Raw genomic sequence first — 24,429 nt, forward strand, 5'->3', positions numbered from 1 at the left:
CCTCTGGTACGGTACCCACAACACTCTCCTCCCCCACTGTTCCCCATCTTTCTAACACAGACAAGCATTGAAGCACATGTTTTCAAAATCATGGAAGTAAAAATGCTGCTGTTTGAGAGAGGAAGGGTATTAGGGTAACTGGGAGGGACAGAAGAGGTCAATAGTAATGAGTATGACGAACTCACATTGTACACATATAAAAATGTCATAATGAGACCTCTTACTTGGCACAATTAATATATACTTGTAGGAAAGAAAAAGCATATTTGTATGCAAATGCTGCAAAGCAGCAAGCTGACCAACTCACTGAACAATCAGCTTGTATGCAGGAAATGCAGCTGTTGAGCAATGGAAACTTGGGAGGGAATCCACGTGACACAAGAAAGTGACACAAGAGGGCGTCTCTACTGCAAACTCTAGTGTGTGAGGGCAATGAGGCAGCTTAAACCTACTTATGAGGGAAGGAAAGTCTGTACTTTAAAGAATACATGAGAAAGAAAGATTAGATAATTTCTCCATAAGAAACAGGAACAGTGAGATAGAATAAAAACGAGTTTAAAACGGGAAATCGAAAGGAAGGCAAACAATGATGGGGTTGCGGGCTTAGCAGGAAATAAAGGGAGGTCTGGGCAAAGCGAGGAGGAAAACATGATGTAATTTGTGTCTGAGCGTTATCACTGCAGGGCTGTGTGCTGAGCAGGGAAACTGACACCAGAGAGAAGAAACCACAGAGCCAAGCCCTTTGGTGGCCATGGGGCTGTGTGCAGTGCACGCAGGGAAAAGTCAGCAGCAGCAAGCAGAATCAGACGTAGGAAGGGTGAGGTTGGAGTGGGGTGTTGGGAACTGGGAATGGGGACTCTCTCAATTTGGTGTGTAAGGATTCAGGTGAGGGGAAGGGAGGTGGCAGTGGTGCTAGAAGTCTGAGGAGATAGCTGGAGTGTGAAGTCAATAAAGTAACACAGGGGACTGCAGGCCAGTCCATCCAGGATGTGTTCATAGTTCACCAAGAGATCAGTAGACAGTGGGGTTTTTCCTGAAAGCCACTTGAACTACTTAGACCCAAATGTGAGATTAGCAGAGTTGGAGTCAATTGAATACTCCTTCCCCAGCAGTTTAAAAGATAAAAAGCAAAACAAACACAATCTAAAGAGACAGAAAGATGATTATATCTGAACAATTAGTGTGCATTTACCTGGTTTTCGTTCTAAAAGTTGTTGCAAATGAAACACTGCTTGTTCATAGTCCTGTTTTCTGAACATGAGGTCGGCCATCAACTGTAAAGATAAGCAGGTTCTAAAAACAGCACCACACATTTTTACATAGTATATTCTTTTAATGAAGATTTAGCACTATAATAATATTTGTGAAAAAACAGGAAGGACAGAAATTTATAAAAGCTAATCAAGCATGCAAATCAGATGCTCTGCTCACAATTCTTAGCCCCCCAAAGTTTCAAGTAGTGGCATAAAAATAAATGTGAAGGCCTGCAGAGATGGCTCAGTGTTTACAACAGTGCAGTGCTCTTGCAAAGGACGCAATTCAATACCCAGCACCCACCAGGGGCAGCTCAGAACCAATTGTAACTCCAGTTCTAGGGAGCCCCCATGCCTCTGATCTAGAGCACTGCACTGAGGTAGGTGCACACCTCCAGTCGCTTTACATACAAATGATGACCATAAATCTTTAGAAACCATTTGAGGGGTATTTAGTATTCCATTGTGCTACTGTAGCGACATGCCTCACCACACTAAAGTGACCCTGAAAGGATTGAAAACAAGCTTAAGTCCTACATATCTTTAGTGTAAAACATGCAAGACCTGCCGAGATTTTCCATGTGTTTTAAAGCAAGATGCCTTACAGTTGTAACAGTGAGCTTAAATGAGCCATGTGCAATGTCACAGGGACAAGATATTTAAAAGCTCAAAGAAGCTTCAATCCACGAAGTAAAAAAAAAAAAAAAAAAAAACCCAAACTGTGAAATGGGCAATTGAGAGTTACACAGTGACACAATAAGGCTCTGTCCCTGTTGTTTCCTGTGAGTCCAGTTCTGCTGACATCTTGCATTAGTCCAGGATCTGTGTCAGTATGTCAAAGCCGGGATTTACCAAACCATGTGAAGGTGGACCACAGAACTACACCTGTCCCAAGCACCCCTTGGGCAGAAATAAAAGGGAAAGCAAAGTGTAATGTGGACTTGTTGTCACTCCTGTCCCTAAAGGCTAATGATCTTTGCTTTTTATTGGTAACGTGCCCATGTTAGAAATACGTTATTCTTCCAAAAGCACATAAGAGCAAGAGCTCCTCATCTAGTAACAGTTCTACGGATGAAATGTGAAGATTCCTCACAGAAAATAACACTCAACTGCTGTGCAGCAGAGAACTCTAGACTGACCATGGTGGCGGGCTCATTGTCCTGGTCCTTCTGGAGAAGCTGTGCGCAGTGCCGCAGGGAGGCATGGAGGTCTTCTTGGGCCAGGTATAACTGTGCCAGTTCCAACATTATCTAGGCAGCAAAGTCAGGAGTAGTCAGAAACTGGTTTCAAAATAAAATGAGTAAATGTTTGGATGAGATTAAGCGTCATTTGTCTGAACGTTAGCACAATAAACATGCCATGTACAACAGAGAAGATGAATGACAGGTGCATTCATCACCACTGACTCTCAGGAGAAGACGGAACGGCAGGTGATGGCTCACTTGATAAATATAAACAAAAGGCAGTGCTTATTTTAAAGCAGCATACGGGCTTTCAGTACAAACTTCTGTGAAAGGGCCAGAGCAAACTTCTTAAACATGTTTTCTCATTAGTAAAATAAAAAAGATTCAGTTAGGTAGACAGTTGCTAAGACACGCTTCTGAGTACAACTAGTGTTTCGACTCTTAGCCACCACTGAAAAGGGGCCTACTTGTGTGCACCTTAGCAAAGGCTACACCATCAGTGACCAGAGTGATTAACATCCCTTTCACAGTCCCAGCACTGAGGAACCACTGACACACAGATGTTGGAGTGTACAGCACTGCTTACCTACCTGAATCCATCCACCTACGCTGAGATATCTGGGACTAAAAACAGCTTTAAACTGAATATTAAGGTTAAAAAAAATAGCATATTTGGTTTACATTACTTATTTCACTACAAACTGTGTATGTGTGTGTGTACAGATGTTAGTGCTCGTATGTGTGTGTGTGTGTAGGGGGGATGTCAGAGGTCAACATCAGGTGTAGTACCCTGTCACTTTCCATAACACGTTTTGAAACAGGGTCTTTGACTAAGTCTGGAGACTTAGCATTCAGAGAGGCTGACTGTCCAGCAAGTCCAGTGCTCTACCTCTTGTCTCTGACATGCCAGTGCTGGGCCGGAGTGTGTGGTGCTGTGCTCAGCTTTTCTTACAGCTTCTTGGTGAATGCAAGGGATCAAACTGGGGTCCTTATGCTTGCGTGGCAAACACTTCACTGATTGTGCCAGCTCTGCAGTCCCTCCAGTGATTTTTGCATTGCTGGAGAGTGAACTCAGAGCTGGGCACAGGATAGACAAGCATTACACTGTACAGATCTACTCTTAGCTCCACATGCACTTTGAGAGTTTTCTAGAAACATGATCGTTTTTATAAATGTATTATTTTGGGGGGCATTTATTTTTAAAATCTTATTTATTAATAATCTAATAAGGCTTCTACAACTGAGTCAATTAGATGGTACCGGAAACAAAGGTACTTACCCTTGTTACAACAGTACTGACCTTACTATCTGTTTCACAATGAACCAGGGCCTCTCTATAAAATGTAATTGCTTTTTCATAGTCTCGCTGAGCAGCAGAGTGTTTTGCAATCTCTGCACAAATTTCAGCTGCGAAGTGTTTCTGTGAAGGAACTGCATCTGGCTGCTCCATCTGAACTCGCTTCAATATCCGAGCCTGCAGTTCTCGAGCCTTAAAAAAAAAAAAAAAAAAAGCAAGCGTTAAAACATGAGAAAGAATTGGGAAAGGAAAAGATGCAATTTTCAGCAGTTTGTATAACAGTATAATTGTATTATAAGATTTATATGAGTGTTGATGGTCTGTGATAGAACACACTAATCCTCCTGCCCCACAAAAAGAGCCTTTTAAAGATCTCAAACAAGGAGCTATTTGCCAATAAGGCAGCAGGCAGTATCTGTCCAACTGAGAATTGTGATGTTGAGTCCTTCTATGCTATAGGGATGAAGACAGAAAAAAAAAATCATCACAAAGGAACACAGTGATGGATTAATTAGGAAATCCTTAGATATTATTGATAAATAATTATAAATGCTAAACATAATGTAATAAAAAAACTAAATATTGGTAGATTACAAGTAACAAGTACATTACTTGTTGCTAGTTTATGAATTAGCCAAATATTTTTCTAAAATATACCAATACTAAAAACCAACTAGTCTGTTGAACTAAAGCTTTTCTAATCTTGGGAAAGTATCAATGATTTATTCAGAAGGGATGGAAACAAAACACACAGTTAGTTATCCATTGAAAAGAAGAAATACTGATGTTATAAGATCTAAAAAGTAACAGAGAAATGATACCAACAACCCAAAACTCCCTGAGGCAACCTAATGATGGGTAATCTCATAATTTATAAACATGGGCCAATGTTATGCACAGGTACCCTAGATTGAGGCATATTGATCTGCATAAGAATATTAAACCGACTGCTGGATTAGAAAGATATCTGTGGGCCATGCTTCTGGTCCGTAGGACATTAATAAGTGAGAGAGAATGCCTTCTTTAGAGCTTAACAAGTAAAATCTAACCATGAGTTATAGACAATCATTCAGTGTGATACATATAGCAGATACTGAGTGACTGCCATACACCACACAGTAGGCTGGCATAGGGCATTGTTTCAAGGACGCCTGTCAATTGTTGGTTGACAATTTATATTTGATGAATATGATTTATAACATTTAAAATTTTCATTTTGAATCACCAGTTTAGAGGATTATAACAGTCTTTTAGAAATGAAATTAGTGATACAACGTGAATCTACATTATATAGCAACGAGTAATACTCTTCATGAAATTTTAATTTTGATTACATTGTATATATGTGTTTCTTTTTTGTTATATAACTATGTATGTATGTATGTATGTATGTGTGTATACATAGATAGAAAGAAAGAAAATTGGGCACAGTAAGAAAGAAAAAGCCCAAAAGGAAGTACAAACAGTATTTGCTACAGAGGCTCATGGCAAATGCCTGAGGATAGCTCGCTCTTTAATAATTTGAACCTTGGAGGTAGCTTCAGTTTATAGTTGCTTGCCCATTTATTAATAATACCACCCTCTTTTTTATTTTATAAAAGAGAAATTTATCAATGTTGCAGAGGCTGGGAACTTCAATATCAATGCACAATGTCAAGCAAGGGGCTTCTTTCTCTGTGCCATCCTATATGACAGAAGGTGAGAAGATCAGAGAATAGGATGTTGATATTAAACTAAGTTCTTTCCTAGTCTAAGTTAATCCACTTATAATGGCAAACATTGTAAACACCCTTTGTAAGTAGAACTCTCAGCTCTGTTTGATAATTAAGTTTCTAACACATACTTTCTAAGAGACACAGGTAAAACCATAGCAACTATTCCAAACAAACACAGGGTTTAAGTCTTTGATGGTGGTCATGATTCCCATGACCAACACCCAATGATGCAATATTGCTTTGTTTTATAATTTGGGTAGCATGTGATAGTCTAGAAGCTTCTACTTTGTACCTGTAAAACATTTGTTCTACAGACATGCTTTGAAAACCTGAGTATTGGAATCACCAGCTGAGTGTGAAAATGTTTATTTGTAAATTCCCACATGATACTGATACCAATAGAAACCATGCCTACAGATGGCTGGATGGCCCGCAAGCATTCCACCTGGCACAGGAGCTGCTGTTACAAAGATGCAAGCATTCACAGGTGGTGAGCACAGCAAGTCAGCTGAATGACTGGTGGTTCTGAGATCCACTGCATACCGAACAGTGGCTTAAATGTTATATGAGATTACAAACGTAAAGTTGTCAGTTCAGAGCTGGGTATATGGACACTCAGTAAATACTACTATTTTAGCTCTTTCTGATTAACTGTAAAACCTATTCAGCACACCCACTAGTTATTCTTGCATCTTTATTTTATTGTGAAATAACTAGGGAGTATTAGCTTTTCTATTTAAGTTATTTTTATTAAAACAGTTTAACTTAAAATATGATTACATCACTTCCCCCTTTTCCTTCCACCAGCTCCTTTTGTGTCCCACCCCCATTCAAACTGGTGGCTTCTTTTTGCTTTTATTGTTACATATATGTATAAACACACGAATATATAAATACAACCTGTTAAATAGTTTTAATATGGCTCTCTATTCAGAAGCCCTATGATTTGAATGATAAACTTTTTTAACTAAAAGATTTGTAAAAAAAAATATGCAATTATGTCATCTGAGTTTTATATCTTTCCATCAGCTAAACTTCCAGAAAGACAAATAGTGTATTGCCATGCATCTCAATTGTTTGGCTCTTTGGAGAAACTCATTCATAAATACGTGTGTGTGTGTGTGTGTGTGTGTGTGTGTGTGGTGTATGAGCTAGAGATAGAGAGGGACACACACACACACACACACACACACACACACAGGAGACACACACACAGGAGACACACACACAGAGAAAAAGAGAGAGAGAGAGAGAGAGAGAGAGAGAGAGAGAACTTGCTATTTTTGTAAGAACGAATAAATAAAAGATATTTGAATAAAATAATTTTGCTAAGTTTTGTATCTAAAACATTTTATAAAAATTGTTAAGTTGCTGTAAGAATAAATACAACCATTGTTAATAAATATTTTGTGTAGAACATATATTTATACATTTCTTTTAAAGATTTATTTTATTTAATTTAAATTATGTGTAGGCATGTGTGTCTGCATGTCAGTAAATGCATATGAATGTAGGAGGTTAGAGGTACCTAGTTACTCCCTGGAGCTAGAGTTACAGATGGTTGTAATCTGAGAACCAAACTTGAATCCTCTTGACCATTGAGCCATCTCTACAGCTCCAACAAAACATTAAAAAATTGGTATAATAATATGTTTGTTCTTAGTTTTCAGAAGGATTAATGCTAAATTAATTTGTTATAATAACAACATAAGCCTTGTTACATTTACATTTTAATCCTTTTACATTTTATAATATATAATTCTAAAATCTTTTAACTTTTTAGCTAGAAAAGTGTAGATATAAACATTTTTTATTTAAGAGTAGAAATACCATTGCCTTTTTTCTATAAATCCATCCAACCAACTCCAATTATACAATGGTTTTCACAGGAATAGAAAACAGGATACTGATTCAGCCTTGGAGGTCAGGTGGGGTTTTAACAATGGCTTCTAATATTTCCTTTCTATTTTTGTAGCTTTATGTTGCAAGCTTTATGATTGCTTCAAAATAAAATACACCATTAAATTTAATGTAATATTAATTTTTACAAAAAATACATGACAAAACTATGCACATTGGAGGAAAACAAATGTTGAATGTAAGAATTATATACAAATATAATCTCTGTATATTAGAAATCTTATCCAGAATTATGCTGTGGAGTCAACAGATAGTGGATAAAGAGGCAAAAGTCAATTAAATAAGAAACCACTGGGCCTATACACTCTGAAAACACAGATCTGTTAACACTTTCAGAAGAAATGATTGATTCCTAAAGGAACTAGGAAGATCAGTGAAAAACAGACAGGAACAAACAGCTGTTATAGCAAGAGGAGACTAGGAACAAGAGATCCGTTTGTGTTTCTTGGGGATGAGGTAAGAGAAAAAAGTACTCAAGTCTTACAAATGGCTAAATCTCAGATCTCTTTTTAAAGTTTGTTGACTAGACCTAAAGCTTTGTTTTCTGGGGTGGGATGGGTGCACATGTGGGGGTTGGTTCTCTCCTCTACCCCGTGGCCTCTGGGGATCAAACTGCTGAGGAGGTGAGTCTCACAGCCAAGCACTTTTACTCACTTGCTAAGCCATCTCGCTGTTTCTTGCCTCTACTTTTCTAGCCATTCAACTTCGCATGCAGTGTACTGTCAGGAGCAGATGGTCACATCATGGAGGATGCCCATTTGCTTAATCACTGTTAAGTCATAAGTTGGTATTCCAGAAGACCTTTGTCATGGTACTTCAATTATCTGTGCCACTTAACAGCTTAAGGTTTTGAGACTCAATGGCTGTGGATAAATTCTGGATAAAGGTAAGGGAGCTATGGTCCTGGGCCCTAGGTAAGGAGGAAGCTAACCCTGCTGAATCATGCTGCACTGTTCTGAATGCTGGATTATATCAGGTGATACAGGCAAACAAGTGTTCATGAGAGATGATGGGTTTTGCAAAATTTGAACTTCTTCTTATGATAATTCTGTAATATACAAGAATGTACTTTAGATATCTAAATACATAGTATTTAAATACATAGTATTTAAATACATATTACGTATTTAAATACATAGTATTTAGATATCTAGAAATCAGGGGCTGGAGAGAAGACTCAATGGTTAAGAGCACTTGCTCTTTTTGCAGAACACCTGGCTTCAGTTCCTACCATATGCATTGCGTGACTCACAGCTGCCTATGACTCCAATTCCAGGGCATCAAATGTTTTCCTCTAGAGTCCACGAGTGGCTTCTGCATGCTCATGGTGCATATATAGGCACACACACATACACATATATAAATAAATATAACTAAGAAGAAATTAAAGATTGGAAGAAGTGGACAATGGGTAGAACATGAAAGAAACTATAAAATAAGAGTACAGGTGGTAGAAAACGTGAATACATAGCAATGCTTACATAACGTGGAGTTATTATATAATTACCTACTTGGACAAAGGACTCTTTGTTTGGCTTCAGAGGGAAATGAACTGTGTACTGTTAACTATAAATAAAATTTCAAGCAGCCAGTTTGAAAGGGATGAGAACCAGGATGGGAAAGGCAGAGCTGGAGTCAAGGAGAAGGGTAAGCCGAGAGGGCACAGCAAAGTCCACACAGCACCCACAGAACACTGAACCAAGGCATGGAAAACAAAGCATGGAGGGAAATGAACTGAAAATAAAGCAAACAAAAGTCAAGAAAAGAGACCACGAAGTTTTAAAATTTCAGAATGAAACCAAGTTGTAAGATGATAGACAGAAGTCCGAATATAATCTACAATTATGCTGCGTGCAAGCTAATGAAATAGCCACTTTGTAAGAACTACATGGACTCAGCCATCTCTTTTTCATTTTTTGAGAATATCTCAGTAGGTTCTTGGGGCTGGACTTCATCTTGCTCTGTATCCCAAGCAGGCCTTGAACTTGGGGATTACAAACTTGTGCTACTAGACTTAGTAATAAATTAAATGTCCCAATGAACAGATTAACAGAAAAAAAAATTGTCAGAGCACATAAAAAGTACTCATTGCTGGCCTTCAGATCCTCATTATAAATGGACGTTGAAAGTAACAACATATTCTATGCAAACAAGAACCACAAGGAAACCAGCAGAGTCAGGCAGAGAGATGGTGACCTGGGTCAAGGTGCTTGCCTAGCAACTCTGTCAGGCTGATACTGACAGAGGTACAGAAGGTAAAACAAAAACCCACTCTACAGTTATCTATCTGACTGTCACACGTGAGCCACGGCATGTACCATCCCCACAAAGTCAACTGACATATCACAGTGGCACTGGCATATGCTGACCACTCCATAATGCCAGAAACCCGTCACCAATGCCACAGAAACTAGTTCTCAAACTCAGTGTCATAGAGAATAGAAGCACATGTCAACAAAACTCGAAGGATTGGGTCAGGCAAAGTATGGCACCAGCCCAGCGCAACTACAGAAGTCAGGACATGGTCCCCAAATCTGGCCGTCCAAAGGCTGGAGGTCCAGTTTTAATTTTCAAGTCTGCAACTTACGTTTGTAAATTTTTTTTAAAAAAGTATTTGTTCACTAAAGCCAATAACATATGTGCGTATAATTAAGAAAACTGCTTTTCAAAAAAATTTCTAATGAAGTAGCATCATGTGGTAAAAAACGCAAGCAAGCATTCATGGAATGCAAAGGGAAAGGAAAAAATGTGATTCATTAATAATAAGAATCAGCCTTTGCGTGATTATCAAAATGGAAGGCAAATAAAACTAAAAATATCAAGACTACGAACGATGAACGATACCTTTTTATAGTAGATACAGGCATTCAGAAGATGCTATTGTAATTGACAACTAAACAAATTATTTTTAAAAACATGACCATCTAAACTGACAAAAGAGGAAATTTTAAATGATCAGTGTGAAATCTATTAAAGTGGTTGAATTAAAAAATAGTTTCTATAAAGGAAGTGTTGAGGCTTCAATGGTTTCAAAATTGATGTGTTCTCAGAATTAATCATCTTTAGGCATTGAACCATTATTTGTTTTGATAAATCTTCTACGGGTACTGAGTCAACAGAGAGTATTTTCTGCCCTCTGCCCAGAGGTATAAACACTGTACCTGCTGTAGTGCGGCAATCGCGTCGTCGGGTCTCTCCATTTTAGAATACACTTTTGCTAGAAGGACTTGGGACCGCCCATCCACCATGAGAGCCGACAACTCGTTTACTAAGAATGGAATGCAAAGGGGATAATATCACTTAAATAAATGTCTCTATTTCTCTACATTAAAAAAGGTCTTTACAAGATTTTCACAGTGAATAACTTAAATTTTTAGACAGTTAAAGTATAGCCAAACCTTTTTAAAAAGAAGGACTTAGAATAGTAATTGACTTTTAAGAAACTGTAGAGTACTGAACTGTAACCAGCATTTGTTTTTAGACATTTATTAGTAGGTAATCCCATCACTCACATCAAGATTGCAAATTGTAAGTGTGTAAAGATGGCTGTTTGTTGCAGCCATTAAAATAAAATAGTACCTGCATACAATTACAAACAAAATTGCTTAAATTTAATAAATTAGCATCATGAAAACCACAAATGGTAATGCCAACAGGTCTGGTTTCTAGTCTATGCTCATCTTTAGCTTGCTATGTAATCTCCCTCTCTCTTGTAGAACAATCCTACCTACCTAGCATGCTGCAGGTAAAACTCCAAATAAGCCAGCTGGGGTTAAATAATCCCATCTTAGGCATGTAGTGATGTATGGAATACTTTGTGACTTAAGGGGCATGTCAGAACCTAAATGTGGACAAAGTAAATTTCTTGCACCATTTATGGAATGTCCAATCTGGGCCACATTGTGCTACAAACTCCTCTAGACACCATGCATCTGTGGAGGTCAGAGCACTCCTTTTGGAGTTGGTTCTCTCCTTCTTTCATATGGGTCCTGGGGTTCACCATCAGGGTGTTAGGCTTGGCATCAAGCACTTTTATTATCTGACCCATCTTGTGGCCTCAATAACTTGTTTAACATTTCAACCTGAAAAGGAGTGTTTGTTTTTTAATGAATTTAATTAACAAATCTGGGTAACAAAAACTCAGTCTAGCATGAATAGATTTCCAAAAATGGCAGTTTTGTCACCATTACTTTACAGTAAGAAAAGCTGTGAAGTGGGCATAAGGAACAAGTTTTCAGTGACAGTGTGAACGCCCATGTAGCCGTTGTCTTTGCTCTGGCCCAATGAGAGGGGCAGAGTGGGCAGGGCTATAAAATGATGTAGCTGGATTTATTTGAAAAGTTTCAGATCACTTCTGGATTCAGAGGCTGTAGCAGGAGTGTGCAGTTGAGGATGGGATAGGCAGACCAGCCAGCTTCCATCCTAATCTGGGAGAGACAAGGGAGAGAAAGTAGAAGCAGAGTTGTGGGAACAGAGATTCAGAGCTGAGCCATCAGCTGTTTAAACATAACGACAAGGCAGGAGCCAAGATTTTGATTCTTACCAACTACCAAAGAGAGGAAAACCGTAAGGAATGATTAGAACAGTTCCACGCACACTACACTGGAGAGGTGCATCAGAAACTTAGGTTTTGCCAGCATAAGTTAAAGGCTTATATAAGAAGCCAGGTACTAGTATTTATTAGCTGTGGAAACCTGTAGAAGTGAAGGAAGGAAAGTGAGCTGTAGGTTGCTGACTGAAAAACACAGGGACAGTTTAAAACTAGTTAATACAGTACCAGAGGAAATGTGTGTAGGCATGAGTATGCTTCAGACTGAATTCAGCAAACATTCAGTGAGCATCTCCTACACAAACACAACATAGGTAACATAAAATACATACTTGTTTCCCTTACGAGCTTAGGCCTTTTTGTGTTTACTAGCTAGATCTGACAGAGCCATGCACGCTGTTTGAAATCACACACTAAATGTAGCACACATATAACTGGAAGGATTTATGGTCAACTTTGTAGGGTAGACTCCTCTTACAGATGGACACATACATGGTGGTAGCAGAAGGAAATCAATGAAATGAAATTAAGTTTCTTATAGAGTTGTCTGTGTGTGTGTACACACATATAGGATTTACTAAGAAATAAAGGTTGCATTTGAACAAAACAACTAAATTTAAATTTTGAAGATGATATGAAAAAACATCTATGTGGTTTAAAGTTCTTAATTAAAAAATATAAAAAAGGCTAGGTGACATCTTAAAAAGAGTTTTATGACACTGACTAGGAAAGCTTTTACAAATATCGTAAATTAGAAATCAAAGAAGGATGGTCAGATACAATATAAGGCACAATAAATAAATTTGGTAAAGAAATACCAGCCCCAGCAAGACTATCTACCAGAAAAACAAGCAAAGGATTAAGGGCAAAGGGGGCATATTAAAAGCAGATTGTGATCCATAAATAGTAAAACTGACCTCGGTCATCAAAGAAGTGCACATTAAAAGCAGGTTTATGTTTTAGTCTCACAATGATGCTACACAGTACTTGGGCATTTTTATCTTTTTGTTTTGTTTTTGTTTATGTTTTTAAGATTTATTTGCTTATGTATTTTATGTATTAGTGCCCTATCTGCATGCCAGAAGAGATCCCAATTATAGATCACTGTGAGCCACCACCATGTGGCTGCTAGGAATTGACCTCACTACATCTGGAAAAACAGCCAGTGAGCACTTAACTGCTGAGCCATCTTCCCAGCCCGGGCATTTTTATCTTTAAGAGAGTATGAACTTTTAGGCAAAGTGGCTCATGAATTTGGGCAGCTGAGAGTGGAGAACCAGCATGAAATCTAGGCCAGCTTAGAGTGAGATCAGCCTTCCCACAAAGCAAAACAGACAGGAGAATGAAGCAATATTCAATTCTTGTAAGTACACAGAGGTATACAAACCAAAATTTTATCTGTTTTTTTCTTATTTTTCTTCAAATCATAATTAATGTTAATATTTTGCAATATTAACATATACTAGCATGCATATGTTTGAAATAGAGGGCTATACTTGCAAATAAGGAAAGAAATCATAAGACAAAGAGTCATCACTACAGAATTACACCTACACTATAACCTATTATTCATATATAAACTATATATTACATTATGTATAACTTATAATACACAGTCTAGTGTGCACAGCTGTCCCTCATTTTCCTGGGGGATTGGTTTCAAGGACATCCAGCCAATACCCAAATCCATGTGTGTACAAGTCTGTTATGTGGGTGATGTAGTATTTACACACGACATGCACATGTCCTGACATCATTTAAATCATTGCTAGATGACTGATAACACCCAACGTAATGTGACATTACACAAATAGCTCTTCTACTGTGCTAGCTAGGAAATAATGACAGGAAAAATGTCTCTACACGATGAGAACAAGAACAGCTTTTCTTTGAGATATTTATAAGCCATGATTGGTTGGGTCTGTAGATTCCAGAACATTAAGGGTAACTGTGTACATCAGAACAGAGACAGGAGTAGGCTAGTTTAGGTGTTAATTGGAGTTTTTTCTCGTGAGTGGGAGAAAGAGATGCTTTCACTTACTTCAGCAATCACTAAATTCTGACATGAATCAGTAAGCACTACATTTTATTGAACATAAAAAAAACCTTAAAACATAAGCCCTGGACACTTGTAAAAATACAATGTGGAAATATTGGAAAAATATACATGCATAAACGTTTTCCCAGCAATTTATTCTTAAAAAATTTAAGCAAGTATTGGGAGAGATGGCTGAGTGGTGAAGATGCCACCAAGCCGGCTGCCTAACAACCTGAGTTCAATCCTGGAGCCTACTTCCCAAGATGTCCTCTGGCCTCAGGACTTACCCAATGCATGTGTGAGCACCTCCAATACACACTATAAATCCAAAAGTACATCAATGGTAAAAAATTAAGAACCACGTATACACCAAGGATTAAGATACAAGCATATTAGTTGTCATGTAGTTTATGGTACTAATATGCCAAAGCAAGATAGATGCTCAATAATACCAGTAAAATTAAAAGTATTACTAAGTTATAAAACATTAATGCTATTTGATTAGACAGTACAGATGTCAGCATATATTTCCTCACATTCTATATGGAGAAAATTGCTGAATACATTTTGTTAAACGGGAAAACCACAATGATCACATTTGTACAAAACACAAATAAATACAGAGAAAATATATATTTAATCACATTCTACCTATATGGAATGTAATAAGAGAGTAAGCAGAATTTATGGAACAATAGCTGATTTGTGCATTATTATAATTCTATAGTGCCTGACATTTGTGTGTGTGTGTGAATGTGTATAATGTAGAGGGTATAGCCAATGTCAGATCACCCTAACCATTGAGATAGGGTCTCACTGACCCTGGAGCTCAATAACTTGGTCAAAGTATCTGTCCAAGATCAAACAGGATTCCTGTTTCGCTTACTCTGTCTTTGAGAGGACAGGTACATAGTGTGCCAGCTTCTTACGTCAGAGCCCGGGATCCAAACCTAGGTCTTCACAGAAACGCTTTACCATGGAGATAACTCTGCAGCCTCTCAAGATGCTCGAATTCTTTTTTAAAAAATGTAATATTTTTAGAAGATAAAGATTATAAAAGTGTTGACATACTTAAATACCAGTAATTGTGATTAATATATAACTTATTTATATCATTCTAAGAATTTTATAATTTTTTTCTTTTATAGCACAATGGACTATTTATTAAATCTGTTATTAGGTTTAAAGCCCACGCATTTGGTAGAACTAAATTCTGAAAGAAAAAAAATACACATGAATTCATACAGCCAACCACATGTAAAAACATCGAGAAAATCAATATACACTTGTGTATTATAAAAATAAATAGGCCAGATTTATCAAGTAAATATTTTTTTTCCAATCAGAAAGACTTGCATACCAGGCTCATGAGCTAGAGAATGCTGGAGAACTTTCTCTGCTTTCTCGTACAACTTCAGTCTCAGTAGGAGCTCGGCCAGGTCATAGCAAAGGCAAGTCTGCTGTCCACTTTTCAGAGCAGCTTCATAATAGGTGATTGCCTAAACAAAGTCCATGTCAGTTAGGTCTAAAACAGCACAGAGTCTTCACAAGCCAAAGGCACAAGGCACATCTATAACTAGCGAAAATATTTTGAGCATTTTAGGCATGCATAACCTGCTGCCAGTCAAGTGTGTCACTGTTCTTAGGCAATCATAGATCACATAGCAGCTAGCATCTTTTTTTTTTTTTTAAACAGTAAAGGGATAATGAACAGTACTTGGCAAAAATATTTCTCCAGAGATAATTCTAAGTTAAGCAAGCCTTCTCAAAAGCATCTGCCTTTCCTAGTTGGTGCATAGCTAGGAAAACATAAACTTAACAATGACCAGGAATAGCAAAAGAGTTCACAGTCAAGGAAAATCCTTTATCTCTAGTAGAAACAACAACAGAACAACCATCTTGAAGCACATAGCTTGACCAAACTGCTACAGCAGAAAGGAAAATGACTAGGCTACAATATACTGTGTATTTTACAGCATGATATTAGTGACTTTATGGGCATTATCTGGTTGCAAAGACTGAGATAAAGACTGAACTTAAAATAAAGGTAGCATCAATACAATCTGCATAGAGTGCAGCACTGGAGAAAGCAAGTCACCAGGAAAATCTGACTTGACACACATACCAGTTTGCTCACACAAATGTGGAACCTAAGATCACCAAAGGTGTGGAGGAGGCTGCTGACGACTTCCCTAGAGCAGGTCTCCATCAGCTAGACCCAGTAGGTATATCACACACTCTGAAGCACTTACCTTTGAGTAATTGTGAGTTTTGACAAGTGCTTTTCCAATCTTTCTCGCCAGCGTCCCGTCTTTTGGGTTCTGATTCAATGCTTGCTCATAGGCCACGATGGCTTCTTCAGGCTAAAGTTGCCAAAATACAGATGACGGACTTTAACAAGCAGCTTATGTTAACTCATTAAAGAGTGACATTGCCATAATTAAGCCCCTCCCTCCTTGGAATACTTTGTTTTAACAAAGTATATACTGAACAATATAAAAGTATACAATTCCAGATTGATGACTGAACATTATCCAGCTATTCCTCATTGTAATCAGACCCACAATGATCATTCTTGGCAATTATAACAGTCAATAAATCCCTCTCCACCTTCATGTTTAGAGGAGACTCCCAACATGCTTCTAGGACCATCTCTATTGGATATAGGACAATCATTGAATTAAGTCAATATTTTAAGATTTTAAAAATATTACAGAAGCCAACTGTTTATTGCCACTATCAACTGTTCATTACCACTATCAGAATTCAAATATTAAACATGATGAAAAAGCCAAATTACTTTTGACTGACATTTACACTTATTTCAGAGTTCTATAATTTTTTTTAAACAATCTGAGTTCTGTAGAGTTAGAAATTTTACCTCTTGAATGTTCATGTATGCATCACCGAGAAGCAGGAAAGACCGGGGGCTGGGCATTCTTTCAGCAATTTCTCTGGAATTAGACAAATACTACTCAGTATACTGAAAATAGGCAACATTTACAACCAGTAAGATGTCCGCTTATTAAACTCAAGAATACAGCGGCCCTCAGAATACAGCCAGCCATGTAATCATGTTAAAAGCACACACTGTGTATGCATACAGTTCTAAACTGAAATACACGTTTCATTGACTCTTTCCATTTTGTGACTTGCATGGAGCAGAGTAAAGGAAGACTGAAAACATATAAACTCTCATGTTCCAGGACTCCTTAACAGGAGGAATAAACTGTATTGACCTTCTATTACAACCCAAGCTCTCATCTTCAACATAAAAATTATATGATGAATTATCTTTAAAATACCAGGTCTTTTGCTTCAGTGTCTGCTGCTCATTTATTTGCAGCCACCAGATTAATAAAGTCTTCTGCTTGGCTGCCCAGTGCGCTACAAGTTACAACACCTTGTTGGGCTGTTGCACAGCATTAAATATATCTTATTTAACTGCTTGAAACCTCTATGATAAAGGTAGTTATTATTTCAACTTTATACATGTTGCCAAGAATGCATGTCTATAGCTAGTGTATTAGATTTGCGAGAAACACTCCATGTACTTCATTATTACATCACAGTACATCCAAAAGGAACTAAACCTTTTTTGGTTTTGTTTGTTTTTCTGGTTTGTTTTTGTTGTTGTTTGTTTGTCTGTTTTATGAGACAGCGTTTCTCTGTGTAGTCCTGGCTGTCCTGGAACTGACTTTGTAGACAAGGCTGGCCTTGAAACCAGAGAGCTGCCAGCCTCTGCTCCTGAAGTGCTGGGGTTAAAGGTGTGCGCCACCACAGCCCTTGTGTTGCTTTTGGGAGACAGAATCTGATTACAAAGTCTCACTGGCCTGAAACTTTTGCATAAGGCAGGCTGCTCTCAAATTCTTTCACAGCAATCCTCTTGCCTCAGGCTGCTTAGGGCTACAAAGCACCATACTGGGCTCTCCTAAAAACAGTGTAGAAACAGACTTCCAGCACTTAAGCTCCTCCACCAACAACTGAAGATGCTGGCTTCCCTGAATACTCAATACTTACCAAGAATCCGAGCAAAGTTCTTGGTTAGAACATTAGATGATACTGATGAACAAGGGCTGACTTAGTCTATTCACTTCCAGCCACACACCGAGTGTCTGTGTAATTACTGTTTTCGTTTGTGCTGAAGAATAGCGACATGTAAGCTTGTGTGTCCCAGTACCTTTACAGCCTCCTTGACGAAGCTATTAAAGCTATGCTCACTCACAAAAGAAGAGGTGAACCCACACTTTGGAGACTGCAGTATATTAACTTACATTTTCCTCTTCTATAGCAGATACGCCACGTGTTAAATATGCCTGTCTACCTCCTGGATTACTGCTGTATAATACTGTTATCACACTACATCTAACTCTTGTTTGTCCTTTCCCCAAACAAATCTAAATTTCTGATTTAGATCATATCTAAAATGAGCATTTGATGAGAACGTTTGAGAAACTACCCAGCCACACACTGAAGCAACTCTAGTTCTGTTTTAGGGTAAACCCCTTGATGAGCGTGGTCCCAGTCAGAAGGAAGAAGACCATTTCCAGACAAAGATCTGTAAAGAATTTGTGACTTACATGACAGGTATAGAAAGTAAGCATGCAGGTTAATTTCAGGAGGGAAGTGTGGGATGCAAGGAACTGCTTACCTGTAACAAGTGATATACAACATTTTCTCTTTCCTATGCTTCAGATAAATATCTGCCATCTTTTCTTTGGCCTCTATAAAATAAGGCTGTTCGGTTGTGACATTTCGAAGCATGCTTAATGCACGCTCCGTATCTCCCTGGGCCAGAGCCAGGTCTGCATTAGCAATTGTGACACGTAATTCTTCACAAGTTCCAGAAAACTCATGGATGGCGTCCTGTAAAACCTTTGCTGCCTCATGCTGTAACGAAAAAAAAAAAAAAGAAGGACTGTTCAAATAGGCAATGAGTTACCCGAAGAGGAGACTCACCTAGTGAAACTCTGTGACTAATAATACATGTCAGTACATTCATGATATTTAAAACTAAACTGATAAATTTTTATGAAAAGTCTGCAAATTTAAATAGACTAAAACCAGGTGAGACTATAAATATTAATTAAATGGCTGTTTTTTGTTTGTTTGTTTTTGGGTTTTTTGTTTTTATTTGTACAACCAGAATAAAAGAGTCCCTGCTATTATTCTGGAACAAAATCATAAATTAGATGTCTGCATTTCATGGTGGCCAACATAGGCACACTGAGAAAGTCATTCAGGAGCAAACCTTTAACTTCCAGGCATTTGCAGAATACACATGTTTTAGTAAAAAGTAATGAAAAATAAGTTGATAAATTTTGACAGTTGGTCAAGGGACCTCTCTATATTACATACATATATGTAGAAAATTATTCAACTAGAAATACATATCTATATGTCCTGTTACATCAGAGAGTAGGGAATTAGTACAAACGCACACATACACATGACGATGCTCCAGTCTGAGTTAATGTACCTGCTCGTCATTTAAGCGGTGAACCTCCACCAACTCCAGGAAGATGGACAAGCGATGGCTCGCGTCCACCTCAGTTCTGTGCTTTGACTTCGAGGAGGCTCTACTTCTCCTCATTCCTGGCAAGTTCATTGCCATGTGCAGAGTCTTAATCGCTTCTGCTATTTCTCCCATTTTCTTTTGTGACTGTGCTTTGATTAAATGATATAGTGGGTAGTCTCTCACCTGAGAAATAAATTAGCAACAGTTCTTTGGAGTGCACACGACAAAAATCAGAATTTATAACCACTCAAACAGGATACTGAGTTCTAGATTACAGCTCATTCGTGAGCATATCCTCAAAGCATGTTACTCATCTCTTATTTTTTCACTTCGTAATTATAATTTTAAATTAAAACTTCATTAGAAAGATTTTCAAATAATAATAAAAAGCCTCAGATACTGAAACTAACCAGACTGAAATAGTGTACATCTCAATGAAGCATACAGTTGGAAGCCCAATCATATTAACTCTAACATTCAAGGAAACTGTCAATCCAGCCTCTTCTAAAATTTGAATTTTCCGTAAAAGAATGTCTTTATTTGAGGCTCCTCTAATAGTAATATACCTCTTAGATTTCTAGAAAAAAAAGTTTTCATTTTTACTTTTTTAACTTTCAATACTAAAAGTTTCAAAGCGTTTTCATTAAACACTGGCCTTTCCTTTTCATCCTTCCCAAAATCACAGAATAAAGAAACTTCCATCTGTATTTCAGCTGTAAACAGGACACAGGGAACATGGAAAAAACTAGAATGAGTAAAGGAAGAGAAGCCAGAGGAGACACCCCTCAGTAGGGTTGCATGGAAGCCACCAAAGAATGAAGGAGCCCCAGTCCTTCATGTGCGAGAGGCTGTGCACACTAGAGAACACTCACACCTTAGTCCTCCCCCAGAATCTGAAGCACAGGGCGTGGGCGGAGCACTGGGTGCCCCTCCAATCTAGACATCTACTGTCCTAAGAAAACGAAGGGATAGATCTGGACCCTTAGAACTTGACTTCTCTAGCTCATTTGATGGTTTTCCCTTGAGACCCCGGGTGAGTCATTGGCTTAAGGCTTCCGTCCATGAGTCTTAAGTAGTGCTGAAAGCAACTCCTGTTCCCAGAAAGTAACCAAAATTTCTTGGATAATAACAAGTGTTTTTAGAGCTTCAAACTACATAATGTTCATTTCCAAAATTACTGTGTATTCTCTGACAGTGAATCTAAAAAGAGACTATGGGAAAATAATGCTAGGAGGTTGTGGAGCTCTTAATAGTACTCTGAACACTTGGGAGGCAGAGGCAGGAGGATTGCTGTAAGTTTCTTGACAGGCTAGTCTACACAATGAAACAAAGGCCAGCCTTCTAAAAAAAAGTACAGAAAGAAGGGAAGAAGGAAAGAAAAGAGAGAGAAAGAAAGGTCCAAGAAGAAAATGAGAAATACCATTTACTAACCTTATCCTTAAAAATATTTGGTATATTTCTCCATGGTCTAAAATTATTGTATATGTATATGTAATTGCTGCATTTAATTCTCATTATAACAACTGCTATTCTACAAATTATACAGAAAAGAAAACAGGCTTAGAGATAAGTAGAGTCTAGACATTGATCCCTGAATTCTCATTACCAAACTTATACCCACATGCATTTATTTTGTTTTTGAATTGGTGTGTGTGTGTGTGTGTGTGTGTGTGTGTGTGTTCTGATGTGCTTCCATATTGTCCAAGCTGAAGCTCCCAGCCTCCATCCTCCTAAGTACCTCGGATTACAGGCACCCACTATCTATGAAATTTGATATTGTGGTGGTTGTGTTGGGGTAATTCACACAAATTTTCATCTACATCAGATACATCTGAATTTTTCTCCTATTTCTTGTTATATCAAAATTCTATTAAAATGTTTTCTGCCGAAGCATTTCAATTCACATGTAAAATAATTGAACGCATACACATTCATTAAAAGTTCAAGGTCAGTAGCACGTCTTAGCCTGGAATCTTAATCTGGAATACTTACATTAAAATTGTAGCTCAGACACAGTTCAAGTGACTGAGAACAGAGGTTGACTTTGTCTTGGGACAGGTACACCTGAGCCATCAGGAGGTGAGCCTCTGCATAGGAGGGGCTGTGCTCCAGGCAGTGCTGCAGGTTGTTGTATGCCGCCTCAGTGTCACCTAATAAGGGAAGCAACGCCCATGAGACTTCAGCACTCAGAACCAGAGTCCCAACAGGACACAGAATACAAGCAGTTAGGCTTTGGCTGTTCAACAGCTCTGTTCATGAACCTTGCTCTGTTCCTACTTTCGCCAGCTAGCTTCCTTTGTGGTTACTTGAAGAACAGACCCATATGTTAGTCAGGACAATAGTTGGCCACAGCAAACCAGGGAAAATATAAAGGATGACAGCAGGTCCCCATTATTATTGGCAGGACTAAGAATCTACCTTTTTTTTTTTTTAAAAAAAGACTTTGTTTATAACTCCATTAAAATGGGTTTAAAGGCTGTGTTTCAGTGAGAATTCTCTTCCATAGCCTCTTAGTAGCTAGCTGGGGGTACTGTGGGGGTGTTTAGAAGTGGTGGCCTTGCTGAAGGAAGTACGTCACTGGGTGCTGAGAGGTTTAATGTCACTCCACTTCTAGTTCACTTTCTGTGCTTCATTTCTGCATTTGAAGATGCTCTCAGCTGGTTGTTCCAACTACCATGTCTGCGTTTGGTGCCCTGCACCCTGCCATAAAAGAGTCTTATCCAACTGGAAAGAACAGTCCATGTGTCTTAGTTAGAGCTTCCATTGCTGTGAACAGACACCATGGGCCAAGGCAACTCTTATAAAGACAATATTTAATTGGGGCTGGCTTACAGGTTCAGGTCTATTTCCATCAAGGTTGGAGCATAGACATTTATAAATCTAGAAGGCTGCAATGTCATTTACACTAACAAAGAGGACATATTCTACATGATTTTGTGTAAAACAGGAAAAAGGCCAAGGATACATCCTTAAAATTCTAAAGCATTGTCGCTTCTCTATCTGACCAGCAGACAGGAACGACACAACTTGGAGTTCTTCTCAACGCAGTTTATTCAGGATCCTTAACTATTGTCTCTTTCTGAAAACCCCTCTCTCCTCTCTCCCTCTCTGGAAGCCCTTCTGTCCTCTCTCCCTCTCTGGAAGCCCTTCTGTCCTCTCTTTCTCTCTGGATGCCCTCTCTGTTCTCTCCTCTTTCTGGATGCCCTTCTGTCCTCTCCTATCTCTGGATGCCTTTCTGTCTTCTCCTATCTCTGGATGCCTTTCTGTTTCAGCCCCTTAACGCCCGTCCTTTTTATACCCCTGCCTGTCCCAATCAGCACCTGCCACGTGGGCATGCCTCACTGGTGCACCTGAAACAGCCCGATCCTTCGTGGCAGCGAGTCTGCGCAGTAGCTCTGCGGTTGTGGCTCAGTTAGGGAAAAATGTGTGGTGCGCAACCGCTCCTCACAAAGCATGAGATACAGATTAAAATGCAGCAAAACTGAAACAGCAAATAATTTGTAACACATATACTAAGTATCTGGAAATTTAAAACGTTCTGCTTAACCTTACAGCATTGGTTAGGATGAATGTGATAAGGAGGGAGAAGACTCTTGAGTTGGAAAGAGGCTCCCCATCTATGTGCTACAACTTCCTTGTGATGCAGTGCACATGGACCTGTATGCTGCTTTCCAATGGCTTACGCCAATATAACAGGGCCCACTTCCCACCCCACCTTTCTAGAATAGGGGAAGAAGGGGCCCAAAGTTATTTTCTGTTTAAATACACTTCATCTTTACCTGCTGTCAATAGAAGAAAAACATGGTAAAATTCCTGATCACAAGAGCTCAGCCTACAAAATGAAATCATACCATACCATTTCACCCCTCAGAGGTAGAGAACTAACATGCAAATTACTGGCAGAGCTAGCACAGTAACTTACTAAACATATTGTTAAAGTCTGGCAACCAACCGTCAGCAGGATCGACAGTACCTCTGGGGCTTTTATTATTGTGACATCTAATACCTAGAACTGTGAAAGCCAAGGGGATGAGAACGCTAAGCACAACACATTTAAGTGTGTCAGTACTGCCTGACCCAAAACGGAGAGCTAATACCAATCTGTAGCCCACAACCCACAATATATTGTGAAAAATAAAATTTAACAACGTAGAAGAAGTAAGTGGCTAAGTAAGGGCTTCATGTGTAGTGGTTCAGCTATTTACCAGCTGGTATCGCAAGAGATCTTAAATTACTAAGTCTCTGCTTGATGTCTTTACAATATGCCTTTGGTTCACCCGAGCGACTACAACCTGCACTGTAATGTTTCTGTCCATTCTCAAATACACTTTTAATGTTTGGCTAGATTCTCTTACTTGTTAATAGATTTTCAAGTGAAAACTGTTTAAGATGAAGAAGGATGAATAATAATTTATTAGGGTTGCTTATATGAACACGGAGTATGAAACAAATCTAAAATATATATTGTATGTGACTGTTCTCCCTGGAGAAGAGTACAGAACCTATTTACACTTGTCATTACCAACACCACAATCAAACTCCTATGTTACTTTACGTGCTAAGGCATACGTCACCTGACAAATACTTCACTTTGGCCATTAAGAAGACAGCTTGGGGAAGACCTGGTACACTTCTTATAATCGTCTCCAGGACGGAAGAACAACGTCTGAGGACTGGAGAAAGAGGTTGTCCAGGACCTGCAGGCTAAACAAAGCAAATCAGATCATTTTCTAAGTTTATAATCAATGTAGCCAGGATTAAACAGACATTAATTTTAGTGTGACTGATTATGATAAAAGGACCTAGTGTTTTTTATTAAATTTCTCTTAGGTTTTTTTCATACTACCTTCACTATATAATTGCACAAATACTAAATTATTCCTTAGTTTATCTATGAATAGGTTTACAAATTATTGTTGAATTCTGAGCAGTTAATTATGGGATTGTTGTGTAAT

At 38.4% G+C, this 24,429-nt stretch overlaps 1 protein-coding gene across 1 annotated transcript in view; it reads right to left on the bottom strand.

Annotated features, from left to right (window-relative positions):
* The window catches only part of Ttc21b (tetratricopeptide repeat domain 21B), a 66,545-nt gene that overhangs the window by 20,503 nt on the left and 21,613 nt on the right, over window positions 1-24,429 (bottom strand). Inside the window, exons 12-22 of the mRNA XM_034494527.2 lie at window positions 24,049-24,178; window positions 21,467-21,624; window positions 19,436-19,657; window positions 18,608-18,846; window positions 16,838-16,910; window positions 16,209-16,319; window positions 15,317-15,455; window positions 10,531-10,637; window positions 3,738-3,926; window positions 2,393-2,503; window positions 1,193-1,274 (exon numbers count right to left, since the gene is read on the bottom strand). Coding sequence (XP_034350418.1) covers window positions 1,193-1,274; window positions 2,393-2,503; window positions 3,738-3,926; window positions 10,531-10,637; window positions 15,317-15,455; window positions 16,209-16,319; window positions 16,838-16,910; window positions 18,608-18,846; window positions 19,436-19,657; window positions 21,467-21,624; window positions 24,049-24,178 — 1,561 coding nt within the window. The remainder of the gene's footprint in view (window positions 1-1,192; window positions 1,275-2,392; window positions 2,504-3,737; window positions 3,927-10,530; window positions 10,638-15,316; window positions 15,456-16,208; window positions 16,320-16,837; window positions 16,911-18,607; window positions 18,847-19,435; window positions 19,658-21,466; window positions 21,625-24,048; window positions 24,179-24,429) is intronic.

The sequence above is a fragment of the Arvicanthis niloticus genome, chromosome 2 (genome assembly GCF_011762505.2).
Source record: "Arvicanthis niloticus isolate mArvNil1 chromosome 2, mArvNil1.pat.X, whole genome shotgun sequence".
Lineage (NCBI taxonomy): Eukaryota > Metazoa > Chordata > Mammalia > Rodentia > Muridae > Arvicanthis > Arvicanthis niloticus.